General features: G+C 32.8%; 1 protein-coding gene and 1 non-coding gene across 8 annotated transcripts in view; both read left to right on the top strand.

Moving 5' to 3' along the window:
- The window catches only part of VPS54 (VPS54 subunit of GARP complex), an 88,948-nt gene that overhangs the window by 10,858 nt on the left and 62,941 nt on the right, over positions 1 to 15,149 (top strand). For 2 of the 7 annotated variants that reach the window (XM_039886999.1, XR_005658200.1), the window contains 2 exons: positions 11,222 to 11,377; positions 12,752 to 12,993. In XM_039886999.1, the coding sequence (XP_039742933.1) occupies positions 11,242 to 11,377; positions 12,752 to 12,993 (378 nt within the window). In that variant the 5' untranslated portion in view covers positions 11,222 to 11,241. Of the gene's footprint in view, positions 1 to 4,727; positions 4,790 to 9,632; positions 9,725 to 11,221; positions 11,378 to 12,751; positions 12,994 to 15,149 lie in introns of those variants that run through there. The other 5 variants (XM_039887000.1, XM_039887003.1, XM_039887001.1 and 2 more) reach the window with 5 other exon arrangements.
- Positions 3,374 to 3,492, top strand: LOC120622259 (5S ribosomal RNA). Its single transcript, XR_005658463.1, has one exon. It is a non-coding gene; the product is annotated as a 5S ribosomal RNA (ribosomal RNA).

The following is a 15,149-nucleotide window of genomic DNA, read 5'->3' on the forward strand; positions in this document are numbered from 1 at the left end:
ATATTCTTGCTTAACTCTTTCTTAGTCTCTTTTCTTTCACCATCAAAGAGATGTTGATCTTGTTGCCTTTATTATTTCATCACTTACTTAACCTCTTGTGGTATGACTTTTGCCCCAAGTACTGTTCTAAATTTGTTCTAATCCTGTATCCTTTCTGAAGTTAGTAACTTCCTTGACCTCTCTCTCTGCAGCATGTTGACACTACTGTTCACCCTTTCCTGCTGGGCACTTCTCCTTTGGCTTCTGTGAGGATAGTATTTCTTGTTGCTTTTTTCCTTTCCTCTTAGATGTATTTGCCCCACCCCTTGCTCTGAGCTTTCATTAGCCCTTTTCTTTCACGTTCTCCCTTTGTAATATTACTTTCCTATGACTAGTATTATTTACTCCATTATTCCTGTAATGTAATTGAACAGAGGTAGGATTCTGTTCACTAAAAGAAATATTTTTTTTTCTAAAGCAATTATCGTTGTTTTATAATGGTAATCTGCTTTCGAAGTTGTCAGTTCTCCATTATTGAAGGCTTTCAAGTGAAGGCAGAAAGACCCCTTGTAGAAAGGATTCGTATATTAGGTAGAAAGTTGAGCCAGGTGATCTTGGGCCAACTCAAAGGTTGTAATTTTTATCTCATCCATTCCACTCCCATGGATTCAACTTTGACCTTTATTCAGATGTGTTCTAAAGCATTATTTTTACATTCTCTGCCTCCTCATCCCTATTTTCTCCCACAGGCACAGTTTGTCATCAAAATTGCTTCTGTGTTAGGCCACCGTGTTTTCTAGTTTCACCATCATCATCATTTTTCAGTACTCTTTTTTCTCTTACTGGCATGGCTTTGAGGACCACTGTTCTGTGCTTGGTTACTTTTCTGATATTATATCTGCCCATATTGGTTTGCTGCCTCCTATATCCCTCTCTTTCCCCAAACCCCCCAAACTAGGAGCACACAAGCAAAGGACACCAATAGAGGAGGTTTGGGATCCTAAAGTTGAAATTGATTTTCAAACTTTATATGGCTTAGCCCAAGTTTAGTGCTTAAGATGTTTATAATAATAAACAATAGTAGTTGCAGTTATTTATTGAATGTCTACTGTGTGCCAAATATTGTGCCATGAACTTACATAGGTTATGTAAGTAATCTTTCATTTAAATATTACAACATCCCTATGAGGAAGATACTGTTGCTGTCCCATTTTATAAATGAGGAAACAAGTTTAGGAGTGTAAGAAAGTTGTCAGAGGTCACACAACTACTAAATGACAGAGGTCTAACTCACTTTATGGCTAGTTTTCTTAACCAGTATTACAAGAAAGGTAAAGATCCAGAATCAGATTTTAGTCGGGTAATATTATCTAAATGAAGACAATGTTTTTTTGACTTGAGTTTTTAGGTTGTTTTGAATGTACATGAACCTGTATGAGACATTGTTAGCAGCTCTTTTTCTACGACAGTCATTCATTTGTTCATTCATTGAACATTCATGCAGTTTACTTATGTCTTAGACTGCACTGGGTGTGGTATAGAAATGCGAATGAAACAAATATAAGTTTATTATATAGTGAGGGAGACAAGAAATAAGCAGGTAAATAGTTATAATTTGAGAAAGTACTATAAAGATTACAAACTATAATGCTAGAGGTAAAGAATAACAAGTTGTGTGTTTTGGATGGAGGAAAGAGAGAGGAGGATGTGCTTAGATACGGTGGTCAGGAAAGGCTTGTTATCCTACTAAGCAGATAAAACCACTTAAAATTTTGTTGTGTACCGTTTCATACACTATATATAGCTATATAAAATTTTTATATCAAAATGAGATTGTAATAATTTCCTTACCTTATCTTCCACTCCAGCTTCTGCAGTCTGATGTCTACTCTCAGTCTTGGACATAACATTGCTTTCTGATGTGATTGGTTACTTCCTAATTGTTAAAACTAAGGGAGGATTTTTTTTCCTTATTATTTTATTTGGAGATTCTGAGCTGATATTTCTCTCCTGGGTTTTCTCTCACTTTTTAGGATGTTCCTTCTTGTCTTTATCACAAGCTTTCATTATATCTTTCTTTTCTGTCCTCAGAAATGTTGGAGTCCTCTTAGGTTATGTACTTGGCTTCCCCTAGTACTCTACCAGATTGATGTAGTCAACGCCAATGTCTTAAAGTCTGTAAGGACTTACCCCACACAGTCTTGTGGATTAAGTCCAAACTCCTTTGTCAGGTTCCACCTAGTTTAAGGAATATTCATTTTTTTATCTACAGAAAAAAGATAGGAATCTTTACTAATATTATTATAAGGATTGATACCAGCACCTTCAGTCATTCCATATGTTCATTTATCAGCTAGTAACATTTTAAATAAGTGAACAAGGAAGCACAGGGGATTAACAGTGGTATCCTTCACTTAGTTCATCCTCGTGATGTAATAAAGTTCACGTGAGTGGTTAAGTGGGTTTACTGATTATATTATTTAGTTTTAACAAAGCCAACTTTCACAAAATGTTCAATTAAAATGATTCCTATAGAGAAATCACATCTTGGATGAAAGATAATAGTAATGGAACCACAAGTTAATCACAAAGCACAGAGCCAGGTTCTTCACCTACTAGTAACAAGTTCTTCCATAGCCACATACATACAAAAGTACTCAAGAGAGTCATCAAATTTAAGAATATGTTATGTGTTTTTCATTTTTTAACAAAAAAACCATTTCAGATTTGCTGATCTTTTCAGAGCTGGCATATGAGTGACAATAATATTTAACCAGTTATACACACACTTACACACACAACTCATACTCTTTTAATTTGTTCCTGCAGGGTGTTTTTTTCTTTTTCTTTTTACTTTTAAATAATGAGTGAGAAAATTGTTGATTTTCTAGAAATACTCAAGCTATAGTAAATGTATTTTGAAAATGGATGTTTGGAAGTATTCCATCATTATATGATTTTGATAAATAATGAACTCTTAACCCAGGTGAAGTTTTCTAACTTGTTTTACAAATCTCAAAATAGAGAGTTCAGAAAGTATAATCAGTGATGTGGTAATGTTATTTCTTGCACTTGGTTCTACATACATTTGTGAGGTACTTTTTCTTTCTATAACAGGCATTAAAGCCAGGTATAAAAATAAATTGAATTTAAAGCCAAACCTTTGAATCACCATTTCATAAAGTGTTAAATCAAGATTTTTAATAATAATGAAGCATAATGAGTCACATTGCTATCAATTAAAAATAGAGTAAAAGAGTATTTTTGCCATTAATAAATTAGATGATTTTAAAGTCTTTCCTCTTTATCTCATATTTAAAAAATTTTTAAACATATTAATACAGTGGTACCTTATATAATTGATAAATGATGATTGCTTAAAAATTTTTAATTGGTCTACAGCCATGCCACCCTGAACATGCCCGATCCCGTCTGGTCTCGGAAGCTAAGCAGGGTTGGACCTGGTTAGTACTTGGATGGGTGACCACCTAGGAATACCAGGTGCCGTAGGCATTAAAAAATTTTTTTTTAATTGATGGGATACAGGATCAAAAAGTTTATACACTGCTGATATAGACAATAAGTGAAAGTTCAAAGGAAGGCTAGTTTTCTTTGGGTTATGGTCATTAATATAAGATTCATAGTGAAGGTAGGTATAAGGCTGAAGCTGAACTTTTGCAGTTTAATAATAGCAGTGTTCCTGCTAAGGAATGCCTATATAGTTGGTAAAACATTATTTCTAGGTATGTCTTTGAGGATGTTTCTGGAGGAAATTAGCAGTTGATTCAGTAGACTGAGTAAAGAGATGTCCCCTCACCAATGGGTAGGCATCATCATTATTCAATCCTTTGAATCCCTTCCTACCCCTACTTTACTCCCCCAGAAAAAAGGCAAAGAGAGGGAGAGTTCACTCTCTCTTCTTGAGCTGGGACATCCATCTTCTCTAGCTCTCATACATCAGATCCTTTGGAATCCTGGACTTAACACCAGTGGCCCCTTGGTTCTCAGGCCTTTGGCCTCAGACTGAATTATACCATAGGCTTTCCTGGTTCTCCAGCTTGTAGAAGGCAGATTGTGGGACTTCTCAGCCTGTAACTTCATAAACAATTTCTTTAATAAATCTTCTCTTCTTTACATCTTACTGGTTCTGTTTCTGTGGAGAACCTGATATACCCAAAGTAATTCATTTTTGTGGGAGGACATTTGGAAAATTCAAAAAACAATGAAAGTAAAACCTTTTCATAATTCTGGCATTTGGAGGTATATATTGTTCATTTTGTGATATATATCCCTGTGATTTTTTTTTTTTTGCAAATATGTGTGCTTATTTTAAATTAGAAAATTGGGATCATATCATAAATATTGTTTTGAAAACTGTTTCGACTTAATATAGGCTAAACATTTTTATGTGATTATTCTCCAATTCTATTTAAATTTTTAAAAATTGTGGTAAAATACATATGAAATTTACCATCTTAAGTGTACAATTCAGTAGTGTTAAGTATATTCACATTGTTGTGCAGCCAGTCTCCAGAACTTTTTCATCTTGCAAAACTGAAACACCATACCCATTAAATAACTCGTTTCTCCCTCCCCACAGTCCCTGACAACCACCATTCTACTTTCCATATCTGAATTTGACTATAGGCATACCTCGTTTTATTGCCCTTTGTTTTATTGTACTTCACAGATGTTGCATTTTTTACAAATGGAAGGCAAGACCCTCCACCAGCAAAAGGATTACGACTCACTTTATTGCAATACTTGCTTTATTGCAGTGGTTTGGAACTGAACTCGCAATATCTCCGAGGTATGCCTATACTTAAATACCTCACGTAAGTGCAATTATATGGTATTTGTCTTTTTGTGATTAGCATATTTCACTTAACATAATGTCCTAAGGTTTATCCGTGTTGTAGATATGTCAGAATTTCTTTTTTAAGGCTGAATAATAATATTCTATTGTGTATATATACCACATTTGTTTACCCGTTCATCTGTCAGTGGACACTTGAGTTGTTTCTACTTCATGACTATTATTAACAACATTGGTATGACATGAGTGTACAAATATCTACTCAAGACCCTCCTCTCAGTTCTTTTGAGTGTATACCCAGAAGTAGAATTGCTGGATCATATGTTAATTCTATTTTTGCTTTTTTCAGGAACTGCCATATTGTATTCCATAGTGACTGTACCAATTTACGTTCCTGCCAACAGAGCATAAGGGTTCTGGTTTCTCCACACCCTTGCCAACACTTGTTATTTTCTGTTTGGGGCTTTTTTTTTTTTTTTTTTTTTTAAATAGTAGCCATCCTGATAGGTGTGGGGTCTGCAGTCCTATTTTTAATGGCAGTAAATCCATTGTTTGGTTATTATAGATTATTAACCAATTTCTTCTTATTTAATTAAGAGTTTGCTTCTTTCAACTTTTTCACTCTCAAAAATAATGCTGGGATTATTTCTGTTCATGTTTTGGAATGTGTATATATTTGTTTTCTTTGGATATATAATCTAGAAATGAAATTTAAAGTGACTTTTGAAAGGAGGAGAGACATTAGATAGGTAGAAAAATGATATGAATATTCTAGAAAGGCCACAGCCTTATCAAAGACAAGGAGGCTTCGATAGCATGATGGATTAGAAGGGCAGTTAGACCACCCTGTCCAGAATAGAGATTATCCAGGGGTAATAGGAAATAAGGCTAGGAAGGAAGACAGGCATCAGAGTGTAGAAAACCTTGAGTGCCAGCCTGTGAAGCTTGTCATTTGTCCAAAAGGTAATGAGTTAACATTAAAAGTTTTTGTACTGACAGAACGAAAACTTTCTAGAAGATGGTTTAGACTGGAATCAGAGAGACCAGTTAGGGGACTATAGAATGATAGAAGCATGATAGAGGGCAGGGAAGTTTAGATTTTATAAAGTAGGGTATCACTTTCAAAACTCGATGGGAAGGAAAAAAATGCTAAGTTAATATATTTGTGTGTTAACCATGCTGCCAAAATATTTTGTATACATTGGAATGGTAGAGAAAAAATAAAAGACATTCGCAGTTACCCATGAAATAGGCAATTTCATGGATAGTTCAGAGTTGACTGTAAATGATTTTGTAATACCAGTGTTCTCTGTAAGCAGTTACTACTATAGTATAGAAGCAAGGGAAGAAATTTTTGCACAGTACTGGGTATAATGCCTGTGGTAAATGTTTCTCTGTCTCAGCTGCCTTCTCATTCAGCCTTTAAGGAATTCTAGTTTCTATATATGGTATTACTATTCTGCAGCGTTAAATTTGATTGAAATCTATTGATTTTTAACTCAGTATTTAAAGTTGTACAGTAATGCCATCTTCAGGTAGATTAACAGTTACAAATTGAATGTTTTTCTTTCTGATACCCATATTTTGCATTATTTATCTATTTAACAATTGACAAATATATAGTTTCTTACCCTGAAGTTTTTATTGTGAAAATTTTAAAACATAAAGAAAAGTGAAAGAATAAAACATGTTACACTCATATATACTTCACTTAGATAAAACATTTTAAAATTTTGTCATATTTGTTTTATTGCTGTATTTTTTGCTGAATCATTTGAAAGTAAGTTGCAGGTGACATCATACTTCACTCCTGTATACTTCAGTATTCATGCCCTAAGCATAAGGACATTTTTCTATAATCTCAATACCATTGATACACCTAAAAAATTAGTAATAATTAAATATCATATCACATCCAGTCCATATTAAAAATTTTTCAATTGCTTCAAGAATGTTGTATTAGAGCCAGTTTTTTCTTTTTGAACCAGGATCCAGTTAAGGCTCACATATTGCCCTTAGTTGTTGTCTTTTTATGTATTAAAAATGACATTGATCTAAGTGTCCAGGCCAATCTTCTTATAGAATGTCTCATATTCTCAATTTATTTGGTTGTTTCTCTATGTTGTCGTTTAGACCTCACAGTACTATTGCCCTCTGTTTCCTGTAGACTGGCAGGTAGGTCTAGAGCAGGTTTCTTAACCTTGGGATCACAGACTCCATAGGTTTTGTGGACAGAATTCAGGGAGTCTGTGAACTTTGGATGGGGAAAAAATTACATCTTTATTTTAACTCAGAGTTTCTCAGCTGGGATAGTTTTGTCTTCTTTTTCAGTTACCCTGGTGTTTGACTTTGGAGACATTTTTGGTTGTCACTACTGGGTGGGAGGGTACTATTGTCATTAAATGGATCAAAGGCAGGGATGCATCTAAAAAGATCCCAACAACAAAGACTTGTCCAGTTCAAAATGTCAATAGTGCAATGGTTGAGATAAATCCTGCTTTAACTGGATTTTAGCATTTCTTTTAATTATGAATGTAGGAAACCCTTTACAGAGGTATTAGCATTACCTGTAACTTTGTCATTGATAGAAATTCAGATATTTTCATATCACATTAAATTGTTGCAGTTATCTCAAAGTATTTATATTTATGCTCATTTTTTGCTTAGAGAGATTCACATTAGTTGAGAAGCAAAAATATGGCTATATTACAATGTAAAAAATATAGTTTGATAGCCATACTTCAGTATAACTGTCCATTGTAATCTCATATATTTTATGCATTATAAACATTATTCTGGGAAGGGGTCTGTAGACTTAATCAGACTGACAGAGAAATCCAAAGGACCACAAAAGCTTAACACCGGGTTTTGAGGCTTGATTAGATTAGGTTAAACATTTTTGGTGCTAATGTTTCATAGGTAATGATGTTTATTTTATATTATCTTTTCATGAATCACTTAATATTAAGTTATCTTACTGTTTTTAATAATACTGAGTTTGATGACTTAGCTAAGGTGGTGACGGCCAGATATTTTCATTTTAAGGATACGTTTTCCCTTTGTATTGCTAGGTAATCTGTGGGGTAATACTTTGGCACCATGTAAGTTTTCTGTTTCTGAACAACCTTTCACTTGCTGGCTTTAGCATACACTGATGATTTTTACCTGAATGGATTTTACATTGGAGGTTACAGAATGGTGATATTCTAATTCAGTCATTTCTTCTACATTCGTTACTGGCATTCTTCTGTAAAGAAGAGTTTTCCTTTTCCCATTCCAACCCACCCCATTTTCCTAATCTCTTCCCTTCACCCAAGTTATCACTCTGGATTGATAAAGTTTTGTTTATTCAACGTGTTGCACTCAGTTTTTTCTTTCTTTTTTCTTTTTTATTTTTTTTGAGTGCTCAAATTGTCCCAGATATGGCCAATAGAGCCTCTTTAACTTGGTCCTTTGTCCTTTTGATATACCCTACTGGTCTTTGAGCATATCCTTGCTTTCTGACATAAGAGTTCCCAGGATAGACTTGTTCTTTGTTTGCTTCAAGTCTGCTGTCAGGTATTTCTTCAAAGGACCATGATTTCTTTGTGGGGAATGATATTTAGCAAACAAAATCTGAGCACTTGGTGTGTTTATTGCTTCTGGAGTGATATTGCTTCTAGGCCCTTTTAATAGACGCTTTTAACTAAACTTTTAACATAAAAAGATGTTGTGAGCTATAAGAAAGAAAAATGTTTCTGACTTACTCATCCTTGCAAATTCTTTCTTTTGGAATGCGTGAGTCTGTTTATTTTTTTCTTTATCTGCCCAGACCCATGCTCTTATCTATTCACTCAGGGATTATTAGTAGCTGTCTAACTAATGCCTCTCTCTTCTGATCTGTTCTACATACCACTCATTTTATTCATCTGTAAAATATTATATACAGTCTGCATGCCAGAAACTGTGTTATGCACATAGACTACACAGGAAAATGGGAACATCAAGAAGTCCCAGTATAATAGGGAAGACCTATATAAGAACCAGAATTTCATTATGATTGGTACAAAAACAGAAATACATAAAGAGTGACTAAGTGTAAGAAAGCAAAGAAAGCTTTAAGAGAAAATAGTATTTGAGTATGGTATGATGTAATTTTGAGAAGATTACCACGTGAATTCCTTTATAGCTAGAGACTGTCCCTCTTTTCATAAGAAGAATTAGAGGTGTAAGAAAAAATAGAAAACTTTCATATGTTTCCAAATTCACAATATTTAAGGAGTAAATAAGGTGTCCCCCCCCACCCCACTACAGAAATAATTTATAGGAGTCTAGAAATGTTTTTCCACAAGTTCTCATCTCCCCAAGTATTTCTAGCTTCCTAAGATGGCAGTTAGGATTTTTTTTTTTTTGCTGTAAAAACAACATGATGGTAAAAAGAATAAATAGAAGTTGTAGTGTATTATTGTTGGAATCAGTATTTAATTTGATATCAAGCAATGAATGGGTGTTTAACATAAATTTTCCATATGTTTGTAGCTTACCAATTAAAATATCAAAATGTGTTTATTTTAGCCATTTTATTTTATAAAATTAACAAAAAAGTTAAATATGCTTAATATTAAATTTAGAATTGTTTTTACCAAGTACTTAATGGACAGAATTCTGTGTCATACAGTGTTTCCTATCCTTTAGATATTTCTTCTCTCTTTATTAAATATGTAAATGCTTTTATACAGAAATAACCATACACTTAATATGTATGGATATAAATGCAGCAGGCCAATGATGCCTTTCAAACCAAGGATCTGCTTAATTTTCCTAGGTATTTTTATACTAGTATTCTTTTGCCCCGTAGACCTCACCAGACTGCTAAAGAAGTACACAAGACAAAAAAGGTTATGATTCCTTATTGCTTAGAGAACCAACTATAATCTGGCCATACTGTGGGTGTGTGTGTGTGTAAATATGATTTATTTGTCAGTACTTCCCAATGCAAACATTTCACTCTAGTGAACTCAGTTTCTACACAGTCTTATGATTATTCCATGTCCCTTACTTTTATTCATGCTGTTGTTTGCTCTCTATTCAGGGACCTTGAGGAAGTTATTTTTCCTTGTGCATTTTCTTAGCAGCTTGTTTCTTATGGTCTCAGTGAATGGTGTAATCGAGATGGCTTCTTTGCATTAGAAGGACTAAGATAGATATGCAAGGAAGTCTGGGAAACATAATTTTTAGCTTTCCATCAAACTAGAGGGGAGTAACTTGGCTTTTTTTTTTTTTGGTAAACTTGTTAAACCACATGTATCTTTGTAAAAACACTTAGTCTTTCTAGGCCTTTCTCTACTTATCTCTAGTATGAAGGAACTTAGATTAGGTGATCTCAAAGTTCCCTGTCAGCTATAAGCTTCTGTTTATATTCATTTTATATTCATAAAATATTTATTCATAAATATTTATATTCATAAAATATCGAATGTCTGCCATTGGATAGATATGTTCAGCAATACAGATTACCTACTCTCTAATAATAACACAAGTTCTTCAGTGTCCAGGTTATGCACTACTTCTTTTGTAAAGTCTTACCTGACCCAATAGCCTATATTATGTTGTCTTGCCCCACAAATTTCTTTAACTCCTTCTAAAAAATGTAGACATAGGTTAACTTGTATTTTGCTTAGTGTTTTGATTTTTTGATTACATATTGCAAGGACCTGAAAAATACTTTTATAATCATTTAATATAGTAGCAGTCACATAGTAATAATACATATGATAATTAACATTTATGAACACAAACTAAGGCAAGCAATGTTTTAAATGTTTTACATATATTCATTCCTTTGTTACAAAATGTTTATGAGGGAATCTCTTCATCTCCATTTTCACAGAAAAGGTAAAGCATACAGAGGTTAAGTAAATTTCCTCAAGATATACTGTTGATAAGCGAAGCTGGGATATGAACCCAGACAATCACATTTCAGATCCCATGCAGTAACTTACCCATTTTGTTATAATGAGTAATTACTGTATATTTGTTGACTGAATGGAATACTTTCCTCTTTAATCAATTATTGATTACAGCTTTGGTATCTATTTGCCCTTTGTATATAAGACTGAGGAGAGGTCACTTTGAGGAGAATACTTTTTATTTTATTTTATTCATTCATTCATTCATTCATTCATTCATTTATTTTTTGATGCCAAAACCTGGGAATGAACCAGGGACCTTTTAGATAAAATACTTTTTAAACAAGGAGAAATAACTTTCTTAGCAAACTAAATATTGAGTTACTCACAATTAATAGTGAGTATTCAAATAATATACTCTGAGGGATTTTGAATAATGTGTCTGTTTTTGTAGTAAGCTTGTGACATGCATAATACTTATAGGTGAATTTTGATTTATATTAAGTGTCTTTATTATTTATTTCTTACTCATTTTCAGTTGAGTGGTGATTTAATGCAATGGCTTCAAGCCACAGTTCTTCACCAGTGCCTCAAGGAAGCAGCAGTGATGTTTTCTTTAAAAAAGAGGTAGATCCGACAAAACATATTCGACCTGTGCAGTCACTGCCAGATGTGTGTCCCAAGGAACCCACAGGTAATGCTTTTTTCTTTTTTTGAGGATTTTTACTGAGGATTTGCATTATCTTTGAGTAGTCAGATTTCATATACTTATCTTAAAAAAGTAAATTTTATGATAAAACTAAAGAGATATAAATAGTTTGGAAGTAGATTAGGAAATTGGAATATAATTCTTTTCATGCATTTCCATAAAAGAAATTAGTTACATGAACTGAAAAATTGCTTTAAAAACGTAGATACAGATTGAAAGTTTTTTAAGCATAGTACAGCAAGTCCTCATTATTTGCGTATTTTATATTTGCAAATTTGCCTACTCCCTAAAACTTGTTCATAACCCCAAAATCAATATTTGTGGCACTTCTGTGGACATTTGCAGACATGAGCAGAGGAGTGAAAAATTTAAGCACACATTCCCACCTGATGTTAAACAAGGCAACACTTTGCCTTCTTGTTTCAGCTGTCATGCTGTAAACAAGTGTTCTTTTTGTGCTCTATTTAGTGCCACATTTTTTGCATTTTTGTGTTTTTTGTTGGTGATTTTGCTTTTTTAATATGGTTCCCAAATGTAGTACTGAAGTGCTTTATAGTATTTTTAAGCACGAAAAGACTGTACTGTGCCTTATAAGAAATATGCATGTTTTGTAAGCTTCATTCAGGTATGAGTTATAGTGGTGTTAGCCAAGAGTTCAATGTTAATGAATGAACAATATGTATTACATACGGTGTCTTTATACAGAAATATACACAAGATAATGTATTGATTGGTTGATGAAAATGTGAGCAGAGACTTGGAAGACTCTAACTCTGTGTTTCCACTAGGAGCAGTGGTTTAGGATTTGCTAATTAAGTGTTCCAGTGACTTTCTAGTACAGAGCTACTATAAATAACAAGAATCTACTGTATATTTTTCTTTCCTGTATAGTTAATGCCACAGCAGCATTTATGTTATCAAATTATAAGCCAAAGAAAGAATATTGGAACCAGTAAATCTGCTATCAAACCATTAAAAAAGGCCTACTTATGAAAAAAATTGGAGTATTAAAGCCTAGAAAGTATGCAGTATAGGGTAGAAGAGTTTTGATGTTGAAAAAGGATAAATTGTACAGTATGTACAGTAAGGAAAGGAACTAATGAAAGATTTTTTACATCCCAAACCACACTATAACTACAGCCCTCAAAATTTGCATATCCCTTATCTTGTACATGTTTTCCCCTTCCTTGGCAATTGATCCCAACAGCTCAAGTTTGTTTAATCAGAATGATTTTTATTAAAACATTTGCTGCAGAAAAGAGAGTTGAGTTGCTTTGTATCTAAGCATTTTTATTTTCCTAGGATGTACTTTTAAACATAGAACTTACTTTACAGAGTTCTTTTGTTTACTTTTTACAGGTGATTCAAATAGTTTATGTGTTGCCCCATCTCTAGTTACAGATCAACATAGATGGACTATATATCATTCCAAAGTAAACCTCCCAGCAGCATTAAATGATCCTAGATTAGCAAAAAGAGAATCAGACTTCTTCACAAAAACATGGGGATTGGACTTTGTGGACACTGAAGTCATACCTTCATTCTACCTCCCACAGATCAGCAAGGAACATTTTACAGTATATCAACAGGAAATCTCTCAGGTAATACCTAATCTTGAATTATTTTCAGGTCAAAAGTAATTAGAAACATTTCTAGTTTGATTTATTATAGATTTTGACCAATAGTCTTTGAGGAATCTTCTTTTCTGTTTTATGTATATTCTGTTCTGGGTTGTATTTAATTTTCTGCTTAGGTGTATATAAATATTTTTTTTTACTGAAGTGATTTTTCAGAAAGAAATATTTCTAATAGTACTGAGATTCAACTTGAAACCCATCCTACCTATTAAGGAGAAAATAGTTCTATTAGGCCTGTAAAGCCCAGATAATTTGTGAGGTTTAAGAAATGAGCAGAGTGGAACTGTTTTTATGTTTCTCATTCATCACAAATAATTTAATAGAACATCCTAGGTCTAGCAGATAGTCTTAAATATCTCTAGACATGTTTCTTTAAACTCAGTTCTGAGAGCAAGAATTGAGTGCAGTGCAGAGTTTTAGATGGCTTGTAATTCATATTTAGTAAATGCCTTACCAATATAATCCTGGTTATCATTTCAGTCTTTAAAAAATCATCATTAAAATGATGCAAGGAATATTAAAAGTTATTTTTTAATTGAGATATAATTGTCATTAACATTATATTAGTTTCAGGTATATAACATAATAAAGTGATATTTGTTTATATTGTGAAATAATCACCATAATAAGTCTAATTAACATCTGTCACCATACATAATACAAGAAATTTTTTTTGTTATGATTAGGACTTTTAAGATCTACTCTTTTAGCATTCAAATATGCACGTTTATTATTATAGTTACCATGCTTTACATAAAAGCCCTATAACATTTATTTTATGACTGGAAATTTGTGTAGGGAATGTTTATTTACAATTTTACAATTATTCCTTTTTATACTTTTTTCATTTGCAATCCTAGTTTGCATTCAGCTAATTTTATTTCACTTCATTACTTTGTTCTTTTTATGATTTGGAAATAGGCTGAATGTGGCTATATTATTAGTATTACACAGTGTCTTGTTCATTTTTAGTACTACCTAATATTTTTGTACAGAATTCAAAAATATTATTTACTTTTGTATGTGTATATTGCTATATACTGTCTGGAATTTTTGTGTTCTGTTTTCAGCGATCACTTAACTGTGGATGTTGTTAAGTGGATGAGCTTTAATATGCCTTCTTTTTGATGGTTTCTAATCCCACACCTCATAACCTACAATTTGGCTATTCTGTTTATTCATTTATTGATCAAATATTTGTTGAGTGCCTTCCATGTGCCAGGCACAGTTCTAAACCTAGGGATACAGCAGAGACCGAAACCGACACCAGTTCCCTTCATTACAAACTTAACTTTCTAGCAAAGTATATAAGCAATAAACCCTAAAGCACCTACTAAAATAGCAAAACAAATAATTATAGTTAATAAGTCAGTGGAAGAGAGAACATGGAACGAAATAATTCTCAATCCAAACAAAGGCAGAAAAAGAGTAAAAAGGGAACAAAGCATGGATGAGACAAAAAGAAAACATCAAGATGATAGATTTAAACCTAACCCTATCAATAATCACATTAAAATGTTAAATGCTTAAGCATTTAATCAAAAGTACTATAACAGAAATGAAGAATGCCTTTGGTGGATTCATCAGTTGACTTGAAATAGTAAAGAATCCATGAGTTTAAGGCAATGTTGATAGAAACTTACCTAAATGTATGGGTTGAAGTGAAAGCAGTGCTTAGAGGGAAATTTAATAGCACCGAATGCATATATTAGGAAAGAAGAAAGATCTAAAATTAAGCTTCTACCTTAGAAAACCAGAAAAAGAAGACAAAATTAAATCCAAAGTAATAGAAGAAAAGAAATAAATATTAGAGCAGAAATCAAGGGAAATTGAAAACAGGAAATCAATAGAGAAAATAACAAAACCAAAAGCTGGTTCTTTGAAAAGATCAATAAAATTGGTAAATCTCTAGTCAGGTTAATTAAGAAAAAAGAAGATGTAAATTACTAATATCTGAAATGAAAGTGGCACATCATTCATGATCCCATGGACATTAAAAAGATAATAAAAGAATTTTATGAATTAGTCTGTGCCCACAAATTTGGTAATCTAGATGAAACGGACCAATTACGAGAAAGATACAATCTACCAAAATTTACACTTGAGAAACACTGACTATA

This window comes from Pteropus medius, unplaced genomic scaffold, assembly GCF_902729225.1.
Source record: "Pteropus medius unplaced genomic scaffold, Ma_sr-lr_union100, whole genome shotgun sequence".
NCBI classification, from domain to species: Eukaryota; Metazoa; Chordata; class Mammalia; order Chiroptera; family Pteropodidae; genus Pteropus; species Pteropus medius.